Raw genomic sequence first — 21437 nt, 5'->3', positions numbered from 1 at the left:
GGCCTCCTGCTGAGACAGAAAGTCCCGGATTCGTTAGAAGACGGGTGACCCCAAATGACCCCCAATCCCTCAATGTCACGTGGGTTCCAGTATGGCCTTGGCCTCCGTGACCTCCTAGGCAGCGTCACCCCCAAGCTGTCAACCGTGGCTGAGAGATGCTTCTTCAGAAAGCTTATTCTTTTCTCCTTTTTTCGTTATGATTTTAAGCGATTTTTCAATAAACACAGATACTTTATTATTTTCAACAGAAAGGAACCAGGGCTGGAAACAACAACAACAACAATAGAGAAAAGAAATAACAACAATAATAAATATTTTTACCCCGTCTTTTTTCCTGACAGGGACTCAATGCGGCTTACAGATATAGTGACATATGATTAAATATGCACTCCATGGGGCTATAGGATATGGTTCAAATCTGAAGTGGTTAGCCTTTTTTTTTCCTGGTAGGGACACCTTCCCTCATGGGAAATGTCTGGGATAAAGTGTTGTAAACAAAAATTGCCCTTTTCCCTTATGGGGGTATCCAAGAGCCCACACAGAGTCCTTACATAGGTTCCCTATTGGTAGGAGAGAATAATAGAGGCCAAGCAGAGAATATTGAGAAGCAAAGCAGCTGGTAAGCTTGATCTTTATTGATCTGTTGCAACAGGGTGCTCCCCTCACCCGCAGGAGAGGAGGAAGAACCCAGAAAAAATGGAGCGCAAGGCCTTATAAAGACTTTTGAAATTGCCACCCTGTAGATCAAGACCACCCCCAGAAACATCCTACATACATCACAGAAGGGGTGTAACCTAAGACCAACCCTCAGATACATCATACCTACATCACAGAAAAGGCGGTTTTAAAACAGAAATTTGAATGTTGTTTATCTCCTGTCTGGCAGGTTACTTGATTGGATTGCCTGGGTAGCCTGGCCAGTCTTTTGTAATGATAAATACTTCTTTCTTGATAAATACTTAGTTCCTGGGCCATGTCACAGGCTCACACCCTATTCATATCTTAAATGTGCCCTTAAGATGGGATTTGTGAGGAAAGAGACAATGGGGAGGTTTCCCACTTTGACCTTGCAGAGAAAACATTTGCTCAGTTTAGGAATCAAAATACTTGAAGCCTAAATGGTGATGTGTACAAACACAAAAGAGTTCTCTCTCTTTCAACTATACTCAGCTTTTAGTGATGGGGTGAGCAAGCAACAAACAATGTTTTGATATAAAACTGCAAGCAAAGGTAGCTAGTCCCTGACTCCATTTTGCTTTTATTATCATCTTAGGAACATCATCCTCTTTTTTAACAGCAAACTCATTCTCCTAATGGGGAATCCCTATTTAGACAAAATTCCTGCCAACCTAGCAGTTCGAAAGCATGTCAAAGTGCAAGTAGATAAATAGGTACCGCTCCAGCGGGAAGGTAAACAATGTTTCCGGGCGCTGCTCTGGTTCGCCAGAAGCAGTTTAGTCATCCTGGCCACATGACCCGGAAGCTGTATGCCGGCTCCCTCGGCCAATAAAGCAAAATGAGCACCGCAACCCTAGAGTCAGCCACGACTGGACCTAATGGTCAGGGGTCCCTTTATGTTTATGTAGTCAAAATAGCACCAACCCAAACTGAAGAGCAAATTATCAGCAGGTTAGTAGAACTCTTATGTTTCCCATTAATACAACAAATCTTTTTTGTCATGTGTGGGGGAAGTAAGAGAGAAAATCCCTCCAAATACCCTAACAAGGATTTAATATGCTCAGTGGCATAGAATGATGGTTGACTGGGAGGAATGGAGTCTTCTGGAGAAGTACAAGTTTGGAACCTTTAATAGGTGCACTCCACACAACGTTTTGTTGCAGGTCCTATTTGTATATACAGTACTAATAGCTTATTCTCTGAGTGTCAATCCTAGCGTCGCTGAAATGGCACTATCCACACAGAGGAGAGATTTATGAGCAGGCTTGGGGTGGGCACACAACCCAAGGGCTTATGCAAATGCAAGCAAAACACTAGAAGTGGGAAATCCCAAAATTGCTTTATGCTCATTTGCAAGAGAAATGCGGTATTTTGGGGGTGGTACTGAGGAGACAGTAGATGACAAAAGCTTTAACCTTATTGCAAGACTACCACATGTGGAAAAAGGTACCTTCTTTCTCTTTACATTTCCAACACTTATTCAATTTTCATTTATACATCTTTGCCAATCTACTAGGTGTTAGGTACCATATATATACCATTTTCATATAATTTTATCTTAAACCATAACATGCTGTAAATTTTATATCCGTATTCCATAATCGTTCCCATGCTTCCATTTCTATGTTATGACCAATATCTATTGCCCAATGTATCATTCATTTGACTTGTTTGTCCTTTGTCTCCCATTCCAATAACATCTTATACATTTTAGACATCACTTTAACATTAACAGGTCTCTCTTTAATTGTGATAGTTGTTCCCCAACCCCCCGCTTCATATCCTTTTTAAATACTTCATTCAAATGATGATATTGTAACCATGTTGTTAATATCCCTGATAAATCCTTAAACTCTTTTAATTTAAATTCTCTACCCTACTCACTAGGACGCAGGTGGCGCTGTGGGTTAAAGCCTCAGCGCCTAGGACTTGCCGATTCAAAGGTCGGCGGTTCGAATCCCTGCGGCGGGGTGCGCTCCCGCTGCTCGGTCCCAGCGCCTGCCAACCTAGCAGTTCGAAAGCACCTCCGGGTGCAAGTAGATAAATAGGGACCGCTTACCAGCGGGAAGGTAAACGGCGTTTCCGTGTGCGGCTCTGGCTCGCCAGAGCAGCGATGTCACGCTGGCCACGTGACCCGGAAGTGTCTCCGGACAGCGCTGGCCCCTGGCCTCTTAAGTGAGATGGGCGCACAACCCCAGTCTGTCAAGACTGGCCCGTACGGGCAGGGGTACCTTTACCTTTACCCTCCTCACTTAGCAAATTTCTATAAGTTGCCCATCTTTCCATCCTATTTTCCTTTTTCACCGCTATGGCTTCCAAAGGTGAAAGCCAAAGTGATGCTTTAGTCTCCAATAAGTTTTTATATTTATCCTATATTCTATACATTTTTTTCCTAATTATATGGTTTGTGAAACCTTTATGTACTTTTGCCTTTTCATACCACAAATAAAATACTGGCAGCAATGCCCAAAGTATCCCTCAACATGCCAGTTCTCAGCCCCTGTGAGAATGGGCAAGATTTGGGAACAATAGTAGTTGTAGTTAGGGATGGGAGAGAAATTTGGTTTGGTTTACATTTTAATATGAACGTGCCCAATTTCCAAAACAAATCGAAATGTGGCTATTCCTTGAAATTCACCCTTCTCCAAATTTTACAGTGGAATGTATTAAGGTAAAGTGTGCATGTCGATGCACATATATGTAAATTTTTTTTAAAAAAATACTGCACCATATTAGAAAACGTTTACAAAAACCTGCATATTTGCCAAAATTGTGTACAAAAGTGTATAGTAGAAGAAATGCACACAAATACTACCAATTGATACGGAAGGGGGGGCATGTCTTCTTCACCTTCTTCTTTGCTACAATATATCCATTTATTTCCAATTGTCAGTGTCAAAAGGGACTAAAATCTATAAAATTAATAGAAACTCAACGTGCCAATTTGCTCAATTTCTCTAGGACTCCATGACACCTTCCCTGTCCTCCATAATCCCTCAAGCAAGGTGTCAAGACCCTAATCCTGTCAAATCACTCTGCCAAGCCTTTCCTCCGGGCAATGCCAGTACATGGACCATTGTCTTCTCATCACCGGTACTCAGGATGTGCTTATCTGCGCATATCTCCAGCTCTGCATATTCCCCCCTCCCTCCTCCATATGTTAATCCTGTTTAACCCAACCTCTTCTTAATGTATTCATGATGTAATCTGTGTAACCCAACCTCTTCTTAATGTATTCATGATGTAACTGGGATGTATTTTGCACTGTATTCTGGGACATGGAGGGAAGTTTCAAAAGTTCATGTCACCCCTTTCTCGCTGTTCAATCTCGCCTTGAACCTGTTGCGCAATAAACTTGGATCTTCTGCAGCTTGCTCCTGTCTCCGGCTGAGCTCATTTTCCTCCGCAGGGACCCGCGGACTTAGTCCAACGAGCTGGGTGGCAGAGCAGCCTCACACCCAGATTTTACCGTAACACAATATTTCATGAGGACTTTCTACCCCCCCCCCAAAAAAATGCAAGCATGAAGAATTATAGCAAACTGTACTTAGTGACTAGAAAAATGAAAAAAAGAAGTCAAAACCGACAGATACATCTCTAGTTGTTATCCAGTAACAGTCAGTGGGCTATAAACTAGTCACCCCAGGCTATAGCCTGGTTCAGAATAAATGCATGAGTGAAGTCCAACTCACGAAGAGGATTGTGGAAGGAAGGTCCTAGAAGGGTGTGTAAGGTGCTACTTCCATCATAGGCACCAGGTCCCTGGGTGCCCTGGCTCCTACAACATTTAAAACAAGGGGACTGGGCACCCACAAAGTGCGGTGTGGCCGCACATGCACACCACAGGGCATGTGCATGCTACGTCATCATTCCCTCTGTCATGTGCGCATTATGTCACCATGCCCCTGCTATGTTCGTAGTTATAGGCAGTAACACACGTTTATGTGTAGGACCTGTAACAAAATTATTCCGCTGTTTCTTCATCACAAGCAGGATTGCTCCTGTTCTGAGTTCCTGTCACCTAGCTGTGCTCCCCTCTGGCATACACATTTATTTATAAATAACATTTTTATACCACTCAATATAATAACATCCCATTAAGTGGTTTAAATAAAACCACCGCCACATTTTTTTAAAAAAACGAGATACAAACACAACTGTACATAGCAGATAAAGTCAAGCTGTGTACAAAAAATTAAAAATTAACCAGAGTCAGAGTCCAGGAAAGCTTGGGTAAACATATCAGTTTTTAAGAGATGTTTAAAAGCCATTACTGTCTCTGTCTCCCAGTTCACAAGAGGGGAGGGTATTCCAGAAGGTGGGTGCTGCCACCAAGAAGGCCTGCTTCTGTGTTGTCACCAAGTGACAATTCACTGCTGAGAGAGAGACCAGCAGGGTCTCCTCAGAAGAGCTTAAAATATCAGTTTAGTCTGTACCACAGGAGGCTGCCTGCTGTACTATAAGCCAGAGTGGGAAGCCACAGACCCAGGAGTGATTTGATCATCATGACTCTCTGCAGTCCACATCCTTTACCAAGTCACACCCCTCACTGGCCTTGCTTCACACCACCATCCATGCGTGTGCTTGGCTGGCATGGAATGTGTCCTTCAACTCTGGCCATGCTTCTTTCTTGCCTGTATGGAAGAGGGGGTGGTGCGAGAGTGTGCACAAAGTAGCCTAACAAACAAAGGTAACAGTATTGTTTGTTGCTCTGCCTACTTTGCCTCTGGGCTCACCAAACACCACCGTAAGGTCCAGACCTGGTTCTTAAAATATTGTAAGCTATTAGAGCAAGAGTAGGGAAGCTTTTTGGCCCGGTGGGTCAGATATTTTATTCCCCTGCCCCCTCAAAGCAGGCCAACTTTGACAAATGGGTGGGAGTCAATCACCTGATATCATACAGATGTCAGGTGATTGACAGGTGAGTAGCCACACCCACCTGCCAAGGTTGGCCCACTATGAAGGTGGGAAGATACAGCACAAAGTAGGATTGAATTCCTTGCACATCAGTTGCACATTTGCAGCAACAAATTATCATCCTGCTCGTCTGAATTTCCCCCCCTATTACTTAATTATATAATCGATAGCAAGACTAAAGTGTTGGGGTGGGCAATATCAGATCACATTGTTTCACACAAGCTTTCATGATTCATGGAATGCTTCAATTTCTAGTCTTCACAAATCTCTTGAACTGATGTGGCTTGACCTCATGTTGTTTAGAAACCAGTATCCATTTTCTGCTATATTCTAGATGTGTGTGTGTGTGCATTTTGTGCTGTTTTTTATGTTGTTGCTGCTTGTCTTTATAACCATGAGATAGATGTGCTGTTTGTTCTATATAACGGGCTTGATAGTTGTGTGAGTTAATACTCCTGGGTTTTCCCTCTGCAGAACTGCTCCAGTCCAGTACGGTTGATAGGATGTAGTAGTTCCCTCCTGCTCTCCTAAACTTCTATTTTTGAACCATCAGTGATCTCATATGGTGCATTTCCACATCCCAGGTTCTTTGTGGCTGACTGACACTGGCATTTTCTGGTTGCGCCTGCTTGTGAGCATTGTATACAATCCTAGCTGATGTGCAGCGACTTTGGTTGAGGCCATGCCCCTAATCTCAACATGTGATTTGGACAAGTTTGTAGGCAAGTCTAGCATCTCCCCTCCTTTGATAGTTCAATAGGGATTGTATTACAAAATAGTTTTTTCTGAAATCCCTGGGAATACCAAAAGTCGCTAAGAATTGACACTACCCTAATTGCCTTTAGAGACATTCCTCCCACCCACAGGTAGAAGGCGAAGTACAGCATCAGGGCTCACGCCTCTCAGTCAAACTGTATCTATATCTTAACTTCAGGAGCTTTTGCACTCCATCCTAGCATTTATCCACACCTCGGTATCTTCCTCAGAGAAGCTCCCAGTTTAGCTCCAGGTCTATTTGGGATGCCCTCTTATCTTGCTTTAGAGGTTATGGCAGCTGGATTCAGTTATTTAGAAGTGGATCTTAAGGATTTTGTTGGCGATTGGAACCTGCATGGGTATGGCCATAAGCGCCAGACTCAACCTCATTCATGCTTCCAGCAAACTCATAGAGTGCCAGCAAGGTTCCAAAGACCTGATGAAGGAGACTTGTAGCAAAGGGAATTCAGGCTGGTTTCCTTGACTTTTTCAACGCCTGGACAGATAAACTTACACTGAAATATAATCCATTTGAATGCAGCTACCGTACCTTTGTCCAGAACAAATTAATCGCTTCAGTGGATTCGAGAGAGAGGTGGGAAATCACATTCGCCGATGATTATGGCGAAGCTACAAATGTGCGGCTGCTTAAGGATTTTTTTAAAGCGAAAGAACTCTGCACTTGCTCAGAGGCTGTGCACTAACGCTGCAATTCTGTTACACACCTACATGGGAAGGAGCCCCCACCGAGCGCGGGGGGACTTATTTCCACGTAAATGCGCATTGAGTTCCGGAGGATGATGCTGCTGCGCCGTTGCCCCAGCAACGGGACAGAGACATATTACGCCGAATAACGCCCCCCCATTTTTTTCTACAACGGTCCGGGAGCCCCTGGTAGCTCTACGTCACTGGTTGCCGTGGTAACAACTTGAACACCTGAACCAACGAGGAGAAGGCCAGCTACGTCAACTGACGCTCCGCGCATCTTACGCGGCCCCTCCAGCGCTAAGCATACGTTCCTCTCTATGGTAACTTGAAGCTTAGAACAACAACAACCCTCGCCCCCTTCTTCCTCTCAGCGGATGACGAAGACGGATATTAAAGGAAGAAAATAAAGTCACCTGACCGAAAGGGAACCCGGAGGCGGAAGTGACGTGCGGTAGACTGGGAGAAAGACGGGGACAGACAAACCCTTCCTCCTGGAAGGGATCCGAGGCCGAGATGGTAAGTGACAGGCGCGCGGAGCCAAGCGGAGCCCCCCCCCCCGAGCGCCCCCCATCCACGAAGAGCCTCCCCCCCTCCGCAGCCCCGCCTCCGCCCTCTGAGGAAGGACCGCTCGCTCCCGCGCTCCCGCTTCCCAGGGAGGGGGCTGCCAGGTCCAGCCCCTGACGGGGCTGCGTGCCTTCATTAGGCTGCGCGCCCTGGCCCGCTCGTTGGGGAGCCGGGGCCCGCCGGACTGGCCGGGGCCTGCCTCCGAGGGCGAAGCGGGCCTCGGATCGCCCTGCATGACTCCCCACAACCCTCGGCGGTCTTGCCAGGTTGTGCCTCTTCCCTTCGGGGAAGAGTGAAGCTCCCTCACGCAGAGCAGCCAGCTTTGCGGGATGCTTAAAAAGCACGAAAGAGCTCTCAGAGGTAGGAGGCTGGTCGGCTTAGAGAACCATGAGGAGGTGCCCCCCACCTTCCCTTCCCGAATTCGGTGCACGTGTGTATGGGAGGGAAATGTGTTCTTTGCACTCAGTTCTGTGTGGCCAGCTCCGTGCCTTCAGTAAGTAGTAGCGTCCACTCTTCTTCTCGCCACTAATCCCTTAGTTAGGGAATGATCCGTTAGTGGTAGAGTAGGCAGTTCTCCTTCCGAAGGTCTCCCGTCCAATCCCCTGCACCTCTAAAAGTTCCCCAGCTTGCCAAGACTAAAAGTTCTGTCCGTCAGAGAAGTATTTGCTACGCTGGACTGTTTCTTTCCATCCTTTTCCCGAGTCCCCATGTGACATCCTGCTCCTGAGAAACTACCATTTCCAATTTTGAGGTTAAGAGGCTTTCCACAGGGGACTTCTCTGAAGCTTGCACCCTGTTTTTCGCCAGTTAGATCGTGATGCTATCCTTTCTCCATTTTCAGTGCCTTGCATTCATGGAATTACACATTCAGAGGAATCAGCATATTGGAATAGGCAAACTGAATAGCATTTACCCTCAGTTTAAATATCAGATGCAGCTGCAGGGAAGAGCAATTGGAAAAAATAACAGGTACTGGAAATGGTACTAAAGTCACTTGATCTTTTCCAACATGGTAAGAAGTGGAGCTTTGGGATGGTTTCTTCCCAGTTGAGGGCTGGGAAGATTACACTTCACTGTCCTCTGTAAGGTGGACATTGCTATTTGTAACAAAGCAGTTTGCTTCTCAGCAGGGACGGGTTTAACTGTTGAGAGTTAGTCCTGCTATGGACAGGGCTTAACTCATGAAATCTTACAGTAGATAGATGCAGGTGTATGACTTTGACCATGAGCTTACTGAAACTTGCAGATACGTGTATGTGATATTATCCTATTGGAATGCAGGTGAGACCTCTTGTTACACCCTTAGGTCTCTGAAAGTGCACTCTCGGTGCACTCTCAGGTTGAAAGCACCTTCTATGTAGAAAGGTTGAAGGCTTTTCATGCTGAGGTGTTTTCAATCAAGCAGTTTCCCCCACAAGCATTCGCAGTAGTTCGGCAAGAGGTATTTACCGTGTAAGCACAGTTGGTCTGATTTTCAGTAGAAGTTATCCTTCAGTCACTTATTCCAGAGGTGATCCAATTTCAGTCTTGTATGATCCATCAATTCTTTAAAACTAAAATAGAATCCTGATGGTCCACGAATGCATGTAAAATTCCAAAGTTAGAGTGAATATTCACAATGTTTTTGCAGTGATCCTGAGTAGGCACTCTTGAACTTTTCAGGCATAAGTAGTGCCCTGCAAATTTAGACCAAGGTCCGTCCAGTGTTCTTTCTAAGCATTCCAGTAATCAATAGGTGTAACTTATCCTCCAGAAGTTTGCCAGCAGCCCGTAAGTGGGCTGCAGTCTATTTTATGCCCACCCATGCATTCTTCACTGTCAGAACTGAGCTGTAGCGGAATTTGGCCAAAATCATGTTGTTGATTCTTGCTAGTCATGAGATTCACCAAACTGTCACAACCTTATTATTCATTCCTGTATTGAATAATTGTTGAATACCACTTTAGGGATAGAGATCTGTCTATGAATTAGCAATTCACCCTGAGATCTAATTCTGTCCCTGAAAAAAGGTGATCTGCTCTCTGTCTTCAGAGGGGTTAGATGCTTAATTCAGAGCTTAACATTGAATCTTCAGGAAAGCATTGGTTTGTAATGTACCTAAAGACAAGAACCAAACACTCAGCTTCAGATTTGGCTCCTTCAATAGTTTCCATTGTTTTCTAATTATATTTGCTGGACTGCATCTTGGTTGCCTCTGTAATGCCATGATTCTCCCTTCTTTAATTCCAAAGCAGTCTTGTGCATTTAGAGTTAGGGTTGCCTTCTTTGTGAGAGTCTTCTGTTATGTGACATGAGATGTTACCTATAAAGTTGCATCTTACCGCTTGGGTAAGTTACTCAGGTCCTTAACAGTGTTATTGAGCTCTTACTCATTCCTCCTTGTGAGTGGCTGTATTCTCCCCCAAAGTCCCCTTTTTTTCTTCCCTGCATCCGGAACAACAGTAGTAACCCCGTGAGGTTGTTTGTTCCTCATATTTTCATAACGGTCTCTCCGTTTCTCCTTCTGCAGGTCACAAGGCCACTAGTTCCAACAGCGGCCCAGTCCTGGCGCTGGGTTTGTTGTTACCCGGCCCCACCCGGGCAGTCATGAACGGGAGCGCAGTGCCCCTGTCGCCAACCGGGGGAGGGATGGTGGGGGAACCCACCTCTCTTCCCTCTCCGGGTTGGCGGGAATTCTGCGAGGCGCACGCTCGCGCTGCCGCGGTGGACTTTGCCCGCCGCTTTCGGGCCTTCCTGGGTGAGAACCCCCAGTTTGCCACGCCAGGAGCTGAAGCTGCCTTCTCTCGCCGCTTTGCTGAGCACTTCCTGGAACACTTTGAGGCGGAGGTGAGCCGGGCCTATGCCAGCGACTCGCCGCCCCGGTGCGACATCGCCCCCTTCACCGGCTGCTCCTCCGCACGTGACCTCTCTGAGACGTGCAGCGACTCCTCCGTGGCCTCCCCTGTGGAGCCTCCCCTGGGGCCACCCTCTGGCCTCTCCAGCAGCCAGTCCCGTAGCTCCGAAGACGTTTCCACCGCAACAGCCGTGACGGCCACCAAACCAAAGCTGAAGAAGCGCTTCTCCCTGCGCAACGTGAGCCGCAGTGTACGGGGCAGCGTCCGGGGCATCCTGCAGTGGAAGACCTCGACCGAGTCGCCCCCTGGCAGCGCGGATGGGGCGACCACTGGCGCCAACAGCAATTCCAACTCTTCAGGGGGTGGCGACTCCGAGCGCTGGACTCACCGCTTCGAACGCCTGCGGCTCAACAAAGCCTCCCCAGCCACCCTCCGCGTAGAACTGGCCAGCGTGCGGCGCGAGGGCCTGCTGAACTACATTGTGGCCGACGACGGGGCAGGCGGGGGCAGCCGGACGCGCTGGCAGAAATGCCGCCTTCTCCTGCGCAAAGCGGGGAAGGGGGAGGGGGAGGGTTACCTCTTGGAGTTCTACATCCCACCAAAGGTGAGCCATGGGTCGCTGCATCAGGGTGGGGGGAAGAAATCCCGGGCGGGGAGAGCCAAAGGATTACCCCACGCCAAGATTCCCAGCGCTGAGGGGCATCGGCGTAACTGTGGCTCTCCCTAACTTAACCCCTAGGCATCCAAGCCGCGGGTCAGCATCGCCTGCTCTTGCGTAGTGGACGTGCGGACAACAACCCCCTTGGAAATGCCAGACAAAGAGAACACCTTTGTGCTCAAGGTGAGGAGAAGAAAAAGGTTGCATGGGGCAGAAAGTTAGTGGCTTCGTTTTGTGAGCCTGTTTTTTAAAAAAAGTTATTCAAGTAGGTACCAAAAAAACAACAACCCTAAACCTTAAATGTATTCCGTGATAATTGGAGCCATAATGCTTACGTGCCTTTGAGTTAATTTGCATATTTGCTTATAACAATATTAACACTTTTCAGTGAGAGGATGTGTCCCCATTCTCTGCCTGGGCTACCTTCCCAGAGGAAGTCCCTCCCACCAGCAGCTAAGACAGCAGCAAGGGTGGGGAACCTCAGGCCCAAGGTCCAGGTGCAGCCCTCTGTCTGGTCCCTGGGACTCTCCCCTGCAGGCTGGAAGATAGCCTCCTGACTAAAGCAAGGAGCTGTATCCGTTGCCCACCCAGTTTTTGTCTGTCTGGTGTCTCTAATCTCTGACATGCGACCCCAAAGCTGCCCATATGGTAGTGCAGCCCCTGGGCTTGAATAGTTCCCCCACCTCTGCAAGGCAGACTGGCTGGAGTGTGCATTCTGCCGTTGCCTACTTTCCTCCTTGCTTCTCACTTCTGGTGGGATCTGCAGCTGCCTGGTCCCTCTCTAGCGGGACCTCACTAGCTTTGGCAGGAGCTGCTGTTCCTGAGCAGACTCATGACAATTCCCCGACCTTCTTTTTCTCTTGGTTTGATCTCATATGCTTTGTCATATGCTTGGTTTGCTTTCATATGCCTGAAGGCCGACCATGACATCTGTGTGCTTTGAGAGCGAGAAGGGTATGTGGGTGCTTTGTGATTTCTTTTTTTTTCGCATGGTAAAAGCACAGCAAATGGGGGCGGGGTTCAGTCAGTATGGTGTAGAGGGGCAGCTAAGGCAGCTGATAAAGAACATGGGACAAAGGTCTCCTTAAACACCTTGCCAGCCGTTGCTGCCTGAACTGACTTGTTTCTATTGAGGGCCAAAACATGCAGAGGGAGGCTTCATTTTCTTATTACTGTCCGTGTAGACAATGCTGAGTTACATATACCAAGTGTCTGATTCAGTATAAGAATGCTTTCTATCTTCTCAGCTCTTGCAGAAGGTTTTTAACTTCAGCATCATTTGGCTTCAGCAGCTCTTGTCATTCTTGCACAAAAGGGTTAGGAAGCAGTTTACTGAATTTCTCATGGTGACATGTTTCCTTTTTTTCCTTGGCTTTTTGGAGGCACCGGAGGGGAGGGGGGGCATGTTCTAGGAATAATGAGCCCCTCCACCCCCCAAAGCATAATGTGTCTGGCTGTTCCCTTCCCACTCTACTTCACAGCTGTCAAGCTCCTTGGAGTACATCCTTGAGACGGTTGACTCGCTGCAGATGCGCTCCTGGTTGGCTGACATTCAGGAATGCATGGGCCTCGGGTAAGTTGCGCCAGGCTATGGGAGAGGGCCAGAGCTCAGCGGCAGAGCACTTGCTGGGCCTGCAAAAGGTAGCATCCTTAGCAGTTAAAGGGATCCCAGGTAGCAAGGCTAAGAAAAGCCTTGCTTGCTTCCTTTCCCTGAAAATCTGGAAGAACTGCTGCTTCTCAAAGAAGGCAATCCTGGGCTATGTGGACCTGTGGTCTGAGATAGATTGACAGATAGGACAGCTTCATACTTTACACGAGAACCTTTAGGCAGACGAGAATGGGAAAGGTCAGCTAGGCATGCCTTGCAATCTTTGCCCACACTAAAAGCATAAACCAGGGATTGGGGAACTTTTGGTCCACCAGATGTTGTTGAACTGCAACTCCCATATTGGCCACAGCCAGCAGGGCCCAATGGTCAGGGCTGGTGGGAGCTGTTGGCATCCATCTGTCTCAAGAGACAATGGAGTGTGCCTCCGGTTTGGTGTTAGTGGCACCAAAGAGACCTCTCGGGGGGGGGGGGGCACGAGCCTAGGCAGTGTGTAAGGCAGTCTTGGACTGCCCTGAGACAAGACCCCCTATCTTAGCCTGATCTGATGTGGCCCAAATGAAAACAGAGCAATATGTTTGGCCCCAGCTTGGCTGCAGGAGCTGCTGGGAGGAGGCGTACAAGGCACCACCCAGCTGCCTTAGGGACTCCACTCCAGATTTGTGTAGGGTTTACCACTTAGCTGTAGTCTAGCAACATCTGGAGGGCATTGCACAGGTTCCCCCCTCCCTGAAGCAAGCAGCCAGACCAAAGCTCTAGCATGTCCAGTGCTTCTGTTTCCAGTAGGAGCCCAGCATGAGTGTGATAATCCTTCCCTGCTTGCCCCCCTGTATCTGATACTGGGGAGTATATTGGCCTCGGACACAGATGTTTGGTTTTGGCTAATGGCACTTGTCTCCACAGAGAGAGCACTGACAGCCTGGAACAGCCGTGTATGAACCACTCGGAGAGCATGCCCAGCCGTGAGCTTCCCATGGTGCCGAGTGAGAGCAGCGATCAGCTCAGCCAAGGTCTGTGGCATTCTCTCCCTCCCCCAGCAGAGCCCCAGCTTCACTCCCTTGGCAAAATGATCTGCTGCCACGTTGGGGAAGGGCTGTAGCTCAGTTAGCCGAGCACATGCTTTGTATGCAAAAGGTCCCTGGTTCAATCCCTGGCCTTGCCAGGTAGGGCTGGCAAGGCCCCTCCATCCAGCACTGCCAGGGAAATGGTTCTTCCTAAACCTAAGCAGATGTAGTAGTACAGTGGTACCTCTGGTTGCAAACGGGATCCGTTCCAGAGGCCTGTTCGCAACACGAGCAGAATGCAACCTGCACGTGTGCGGGTCGTGATTCGCCGCTTTTGCGCATGCGCGTGATGTCATTTTGCACGCCTGCGCATGCGCGAGCGGCGAAACCCGGAAGTAACCCTTTCCAGTACTTCCGGGTCACCGCGGGACGCAACCTGAAAACGCACAACCTGAAGCAAACGTAACATGAGGTATGACTGTAGTCAAGCAGCATTCTGCCTTACCTTTCTGGTAAAATGCAAAGCCATCTATTGCAGCAAGATGATAAAATTCTGTCTTTGCATTAATGTTTGATCCAGGGATGGGGAGCCTATGGCCCTGTGGGTGTCATTTCACCACAACTCCCATCATCCCTGACTATTCGCCATATTGGGTGTTGGAGCCTAACCATCAAGAGCACTGCAGGTTTTTGTTTTTTATTAGATTTATTGGATTTATGTGTTGCCCTTCATCACAAGATCTCAGGGCGGTTAACAAGACAAAATTCCCCATGTGTGGTCTAGTCTTAGAGGAGAAAGCTGTAGTGCCACCTTTCTATGCTTTCCAACCTGAGGTATTTCTTCAGAGGGGCCGAGTTCGAAACAGGAATGCACACTAACTCCGTATGCTATTGCAAGCTCCTTGAGAGAAAGGATGGGGTGAAGATGTAATAAATGAAATAAATAACTTTATTATAGAATAATAAAAAACAAAGATTTCTACATACTAATCAGAACTGGCTTTGTCTCTTAAATAATGACACACTGTGCAGTATACAATGACATATCATCACTGTTTTATTAATTTTTGTTAGTCTTTCGTTTTTAGTTGCTTTAGAAAATCTTGTATACAGTTACATGGCATTTTAAATGTATTTCACTTTTCTGTGGAGCTTAAATGTATTTTATTTTGTTCTTTTTTTTAATATGGTCTGTGATCTGTAACTGTTTGATTCTGTTCCTAGAGATAGAGGTTTGGGAGAGTGCCCAACCATATTCTCTCTCAATCTAGTCACCTGTTGGTTGCTTAATTATATGTTAAAACAACATACACAGCATCAGCCATAAAGCTGTTACTCTACTGTTGGAAGGAAAGGCCAGTTTTAATACTTCAGATTTTTAAAAATCAAAATTTGGAGAGGCAGGAACTATGCTTTCTATGCTGTATATATAGTGGACAAAATGTAGCCTTGACAAGGAATCACACAATATTTTTTCGGTGTTGAGACACAGAAAATAAGCAGGAAGAAGAAAATAGAGAGAAAGAAGAAAAAGAAAAGAGAGAGAAAGATGGAAAAGAAATAATAAATAAAAATAAAAAGGGCTTCCAATTTTCTATTTGCCGCTTACATAAGAAAAGGCTATTTAAGACATTCAGTCCATGATAACCTCGGGAATTGCACAATGTTTTTTGAAGCTGCCTTAGTGTGCTGCTTGTGACCTGGCCTGTTTGTCCATCCCCTCCCCTCCCCAGGTGCCTATGGCGGACTGATGGAGCGCCCCTCCGCTTCCATGTCCCCCAGCTCCGTCTCCATTGCTGCCTCCCACTTTGACTCAATGGAGCTGCTACCTCCCGAGCTGCCACCTCGAGTGCCGATTGACGAAGGGCCGTTCCCCATGGGGCTCCTCCACACCACCTTTCCTGAAACCCCGGACACCACAGGTAATGCCTTGGAGTGGAGTGGAGTTCTCTCTCTCCATTCTGAGAGAATGGGGGTGTGTGGGTCTGACGGGCTCAAGAGTGAAATCTGTGAGAGAGACTTCAGAATTCTCTGAACAGGCTTTGGCAGATGGCTCTCTCCTCTCTCCCTGCTCCAGGTTCCTTCCTTTTCCAAGGGGAGCCCGACCCAGGCGGGGGAAGCCTTGGCGACACAGAGCACCCTCTTTCCGAGTACCCCTGGTTCCACGGCACCCTGTCCCGCCTCAAAGCGGCCCAGCTGGTGTTGGCGGGGGGAGCCAGCAGCCACGGCGTTTTCTTAGTGCGGCAGAGCGAGACGCGGCGCGGGGAGTACGTCCTGACCTTTAACTTTCAGGGGAAGGCGAAGGTGAGCGCACATGCGCGGGTATCTGGGCAAGCCAGCGTGGCGCAGTGGGTCAGTGTTTGGGACTAGGACCCTGCAGATGAGGGTAATAGCCCCCACTTAGCCGTGCAGCTCATTGAGTGACCTTCGGCCAGACCTCCTCAGCCTTGTTTTTAGGCTGTAATTCGGCAGAGGAGAGCCACATACAACGCCTTGAGTTCCTTGGGAGGGAAAGGTGGGGTGTGAATGCAATTACCGTAGATTCCGGTGTATTAGGCGACTGGGCGTATTAGACGACCCCCCAAATTGGTAGCTGCAATTTGGGGGTTCGTCTTATAAGCCCAGTCTCCTAATACGCTGGGCAGCTCCGTGCCAGGAGAAAGCCGCCCCTGCTGCTGCTTCCGAAGCAGGGGGGCAGCTCCGTGCCGGGAGAAAGTCGCCCGGCGCGGAGCGGAGCCTGCCGCCTGCTGCCCACTGCTGCTGTTTCAGAGCCGCAGCAGCGGGGGGGGGGGGGGGGAGTAACGGGCTCTGCTCCGTGCCACCCATACCTGGCGTATAAGACGACCCCCGACTTTTTAACCTCTTTTCCTGGGTTAAAAAGCCGTCTTATACGCCAGAATCTACAGTAAGAAAAAGAAAGATGGTGCCAGTTGAGAGACAGGATCAGGCCCTTGACGGGACCTCTCTCCAGGCCTCCTTATCTCGCCACCAGCACCTGCGCCTCTCCCTTAACGAAGACGGGCAATGCCGGGTTCAGCACCTCTGGTTCCAGACCATCTTTGACATGCTGGAGCACTTCCGGGTCCACCCTATCCCCCTCGAGTCGGGCGGCTCCAGCGACGTGACGCTCGTCAGCTACGTGGTTGCTTCGCAGAGGCTGCACGGTGAGCGTAGCCAGAGCCCCGGGGAGCCCTGGGCTAGGAAGACCATTGACACCGTTGCCAATCCATGCCATGCTCCATCTCCCACCCATCTCCTCCCATTGTGGCTCCAGACACATTTCCCCCTCCCCCAGATTCCCCGCCCCGAGTCTTCTGCTCCACACTGCGCAGGGGCGATGACACCCCACCCTCTTCATGTCCACCGCTCTCCCTCTCTTACCCCACCCCCAATCCCTATTTCTGATGTGGGCATCTCTGTCACAGGCCGGGACCGGGCTGGGAGCCGAGCGCCGGTGTCTGGGTTCAGTGGGGACCCCGACTCGCCCCCCAACCTCATCTCCATCCTTGCTGCCGCCTCTGCGGGTGACTGCGTGTAAGTGTGCCATAGCTACCACGGGAGGAAGGCAGAGAGTTGCGAGCGTGTGTGTGTGTCACAGCCCCCACGCCATAGCCCATCGCTATCCACGGGTCATGCAGATGTGCGATGCCCATAACCATCCACTGTGTCTGTGACACCAGGTAGGGGGGAGATTTCAGAGGGAAGGGGCTCCTCCTGGCATCTCCAGGTACAGCTAGGGGGGCGGGGAGATTTCTGCCTGAAGCCCTGCTGCTAGTTTTTGTAGCAACGCTGAGGGAGATGGACCAATCGCCTGCCTTGTAAAAATCAGCTTCTTACATTCCCTCTCTGTAGATGGGCTTTAGCCGTGGTGACCATGTGGAGCTTCAAATGTTACAGGATGTGCTGCCAACCTCGTCTTTCTGGCAGCTTGTCCTGTAACATACAGAGCTTCTCTGTGCTCCCTTACAGCCCTAGTTTGCAACTAAGCTTATTGTATCCCCTGTGCAATCTTGATTGTGTTGGATACAGCAGTGCTTTGCCATAGCCCAATTTGTTATTTAACATATCGACAGCAAACAGTTAATAACAAGGCCCTGGTATGATGTAGTATTGCTTTCTGTTCTGCTGCTCATCCCCTCCCCCCAACTTTCTCAGCAACCAGATGTAGCTGCTAGGATTCTGAATTCGATGGCCCCCAAACTCACTTTAGAGTAAAGGCATGTGCATGAGGAAAATTTAGGGCCAAGCAAATGCAGACTTAATTCTGTCTGGCGCAATTAAAAAGAGCCTACAGAATTGAGAAGGTGTCTGCCTACATAGCGTGAGAATTTTATTTTATTTTTTTAAAAAGGTCGCTATGCTGGCAATTAAGCCAAATCCATTCAGTTAGTTCCTGTGGAGGAGAAAGAAGAAGCCATCAAACACTTTTCTCTCTTTTTTTTGAAATTCCTAATGAAGCCTAATCAGTTTCAGCTAAGCAATATTATATAACACCGGCAGCTCAACAAATGCTCTAGCGAAGCCAGCTGTCAGGCCTCTAGTTCTGTGTCATGACCAGGTAAAGTCTTAAGTAGGTCTAAGGCAGGGATGGGGAGCCCGCTTGGCTCCAGATGTTGCGGGACTGCAGCTCTCATCGTTCCTGACCAATTGGTCAAGTTTGATGGGAGCTGGAATCCAAGTACATCTGGGTGGCCACAGGTTCCCCATCCCTGAGCTAAGGGAAAGAAGGAGAAAAAGGTTTAGACACATGGGATATTCAGAATTCAACACACACACACACACACACACACACAGGTCTCATTGCAAATATTCTGCAAATACTGTCTCTGAGTAATGCCAGACTTTGGCATTGGTTGCAGAAACAGGGATCTTGGAAGGAATGATTCTCAATTTTGTTAAAAAAAGTTTTATGGCAATCTGCGTGTGAAGATGAGAATGAATGTGTGGGCCGTGCTTGGTGAAAATTGCACAGAGGAGCTGGTAGGAGTCATTGGCCAGGTTGTAGAACAGTTTTTGCCAACCTTGGTAGTCTCCAAGTGTTTGGCACCACAGCCCAGGGCTTGCAAGCAGGTGCTTCAGGGGCCAAATGCAACCCCTTGGATGAGGTGGGCAGATAGATGCCTATTCTAATCATTTAACATTCACAAGTATTACCTGAGATTTCTTGAAGGGGTCAAAACCTTAGCTGCCGTTATTACAAATACTAAGGAATAGACATAACCACAATAAACATTTTGCACTGAGTATTTTGTAGAAGTAGAATAAGTTACAAATAATAAACAGATGAATGCCACTGTGTAATTTTGGACAACTTTTGACAGCCCTGTGAATTGGCTTCCTTGGTGGAGGGCAGAGTTTGGATATTACTGTTTTTTAATGCAAAGAGTACGCCCAGCCCCGAGTCATGCCAGCCTGCCTCATCCCCACACAGCTGCCCAGCAGTTGTCCCTGTGTGATTTCATCAGGCCTCTACTATTGTGCATGTAACAGAAGGCAATTTTCCTAAGTCACAGTTTCCCTGCAGTGGCATCCTCCAGATGGGGTTGGATTCCCAGCTCCCAGGAGCCCCAGCCAGCATGTCGAGTAGACAAGGGTAATGATATCTGCACCAGGTTAGCAAGGGCTGCTCTAAGCCACAGCAAATGCAGCAGTGCCATCTAAGTTCTGATGTGTGTTGTCACCCTTTCCCAAGCATCGCCCAGAAGATTGTGCTCAAAGTGCTCTAGCTACTGGATGTAGACAACACTGGAGTTGCTCAGATTTTAGAAAAACCTCATTGGGGTGGGAGCCCCTTGCTCTGGACTGGACATTGGGGGGGGCGGACGGAGGGCTCAGATAAATCTCTGTGTCCGCCATCCCACATTTTGTCTTAACCCCGGGCCCTCTTGTTTCTCTTTGTCTGTCTGTCTGTCTGTCTCTTTTCTCTTCTCTCCGCAGAACCGAACACCTCTCGTAACCTGCCGCCGCCTCCGCTCCCCCCAGTTCGGCCGCCTCTCGCTCCCCCTGACCGTGGATTGCCAGAGTCTGAGGGGCAGGCGGAGGAGGAGGGCCGGATGGTGGAGCCAGAGGTGGACGAGGCAGCGGCCACAAGAGGAGGAGGAGGATCCCTTCCCCTCCCGGAGGAATCGGAAGGACGAGCCCGGGCTGTGAACAACCAGTACTCGTTTGTCTGAGCCCCGTGAATATGAGCCAGAGAAAGACGCAAGCCCTTCTGGTGTCCATCACCAGGGGCAGACCTGGCCTTGGCCCACGGGTGCGAGATGGGCTTGAATACCCAAAAGACTTCTATGCTTCCCTGCGTAACCTTTGGGGAGGGTGAGGACTGGCCTTGCCCCCACAGTCCCATTCTCCCCCACCCCACCGTTCCATTCCCTTGGGTATGGAGTAAACCCCACTTCCGCTTGCCCCAAAAACATAGGTACGAGACCCTCCTCCTGGTTTTGTGATCCCAGCTTGCGACAGATTGGTACGCACTACTTCTAGCCTCGCCTTGGGTACAAAGGAAACGGGCCTGCTCTTCCTCCTCTTCCCTTCCTCTTCCTCCTCCTCCCGCCCCTGTGCCCAAATCTCTGCAGTTGGGCAGGAATAATAGCTCACTGTAAACACTACATGGAGCGGTGGGTGGGAGCGGGGTGGTCTGCCCTTCTGACTCCAGACACAGTCTTTTGCACCCCTGCCCTTCTTTGCTGAATGTATGGAGTCTCCGAATGTAACGTCCTCCCCCTCCCCATCTGCTCTTTTGGGGCGATGGGGAGGGGGAGGCCAGCTCCCTCTTCCCTGGTTGGAAATATATTTATATTCTTTCGTCTTTCTCCTTCTTCCCCCTCGCCCCACCCACCCCGGCTTGGGGACTGGCCACGCATTATAAAGCCTACACTACCCCAGGTAAAATTTTAAAATGTTATGAATATACACCTTTCACAGGTACTGTCCCCTCCTCTTGTTCCTGCTGCACCCCTCCCCACCCCTCCTTAAGATTTATTTTTCTACTGTGGACTAGGTGGACTGCTCAGGCCCTCTCTGTCTCTTCAATTCTCTCTTTTCTTAAAATTTGCGCTGAGGTACCGTTTGTTCATCTGTGTCTTTTTTGTCTTTTTTTTGATTAATTTTTTTTTGGGGGGGAGAGTTTGTATGAAAATAAAGGAAATGTCATTTTACCTTTTAGAAGAAAAAAATGATTTGAAACAAATACACAATAATCCTCCCCATACACTACACACTGGACCTTAAAAAGAAAAAAGAAAAAGTGGGGCAGGAGGAGAATCTCTTTCCTTCTGGATGATCCCTGTAGAACTTTCTTAATAGGAACCAAGAGGAAATGATGCCACTTCCCTGTCCCTATCCAGCACATGTGACCCATCTAGTGATGTTTAGCAACGTTCATATAGTGCCTGGGTGCGCTCAGAGTGCTTCGCAGACATTGTGCACGTGTGGCAGCATGAAGCGGTAGAACAGGCATAGGCAAACTTGGCCCTCCAGATGTTTTGGGACTACAACTCCCATCATCCCTAGCTAACAGGGATGATGGTCAGGGATGATGGGAACTGTAGTCTCAAAACATCTGGAGGGCCTAGTTCGCCTATGCCTGTGGTAGAACCACTTCAGGCTGCAAATTAAGGACACAATTTTCTAATCCTCTCTGGGATTGTTGTTTAAAAAACAGAAGCAAAGAAACAGCAGGTAGAAAGCACAACAAGAAATCAGCAGAGCTG

The 21437-nt window shown here is 48.6% G+C and overlaps 1 protein-coding gene across 3 annotated transcripts; it reads left to right on the top strand.

Moving 5' to 3' along the window:
* Positions 1 to 7303: 7303 nt before the first annotated feature.
* Positions 7304 to 20882, top strand: SH2B1 (SH2B adaptor protein 1). 3 transcript variants are annotated; one of them, XM_079951444.1, is made up of 11 exons: positions 7332 to 7575; positions 8465 to 8592; positions 10133 to 11061; positions 11197 to 11298; positions 12597 to 12688; positions 13625 to 13731; positions 15459 to 15647; positions 15803 to 16029; positions 16718 to 16889; positions 17151 to 17259; positions 19663 to 19814. In XM_079951444.1, exons 3-11 carry the CDS (start codon positions 10210 to 10212, stop codon positions 19679 to 19681), a joined length of 1869 nt encoding a protein of 622 aa, XP_079807570.1. In that variant the 5' UTR covers positions 7332 to 7575; positions 8465 to 8592; positions 10133 to 10209; the 3' UTR covers positions 19682 to 19814. The 3 variants fall into 3 exon arrangements, with proteins under 3 accessions (XP_079807568.1, XP_079807569.1, XP_079807570.1); XM_079951442.1 differs by lacking the exon at positions 17151 to 17259 and having other exon boundaries at positions 7304 to 7575; positions 19663 to 20882; XM_079951443.1 differs by lacking the exons at positions 8465 to 8592; positions 17151 to 17259 and having other exon boundaries at positions 7306 to 7575; positions 19663 to 20882.
* The last annotated feature ends 555 nt before the right edge of the window (positions 20883 to 21437 follow it).

The sequence above is a fragment of the Podarcis cretensis genome (assembly GCF_951804945.1).
Source record: "Podarcis cretensis genome assembly, chromosome: 13".
Classification (NCBI taxonomy): domain Eukaryota; kingdom Metazoa; phylum Chordata; class Lepidosauria; order Squamata; family Lacertidae; genus Podarcis; species Podarcis cretensis.
This window is presented reverse-complemented; position numbering and strand designations above follow the sequence as displayed.

Coding starts and splice junctions, on each gene's coding strand:
- SH2B1 (XM_079951442.1), top strand. CDS start 10,210: ATGAACGGGAGCGCAGTGCCCCTGTCGCCAACCGGGGGAGGGATGGTG. Junction 11,299..12,596: donor AGAACACCTTTGTGCTCAAG/GTGAGGAGAAGA, acceptor TCTACTTCACAG/CTGTCAAGCTCCTTGGAGTA. Junction 12,689..13,624: donor CAGGAATGCATGGGCCTCGG/GTAAGTTGCGCC, acceptor TTGTCTCCACAG/AGAGAGCACTGACAGCCTGG.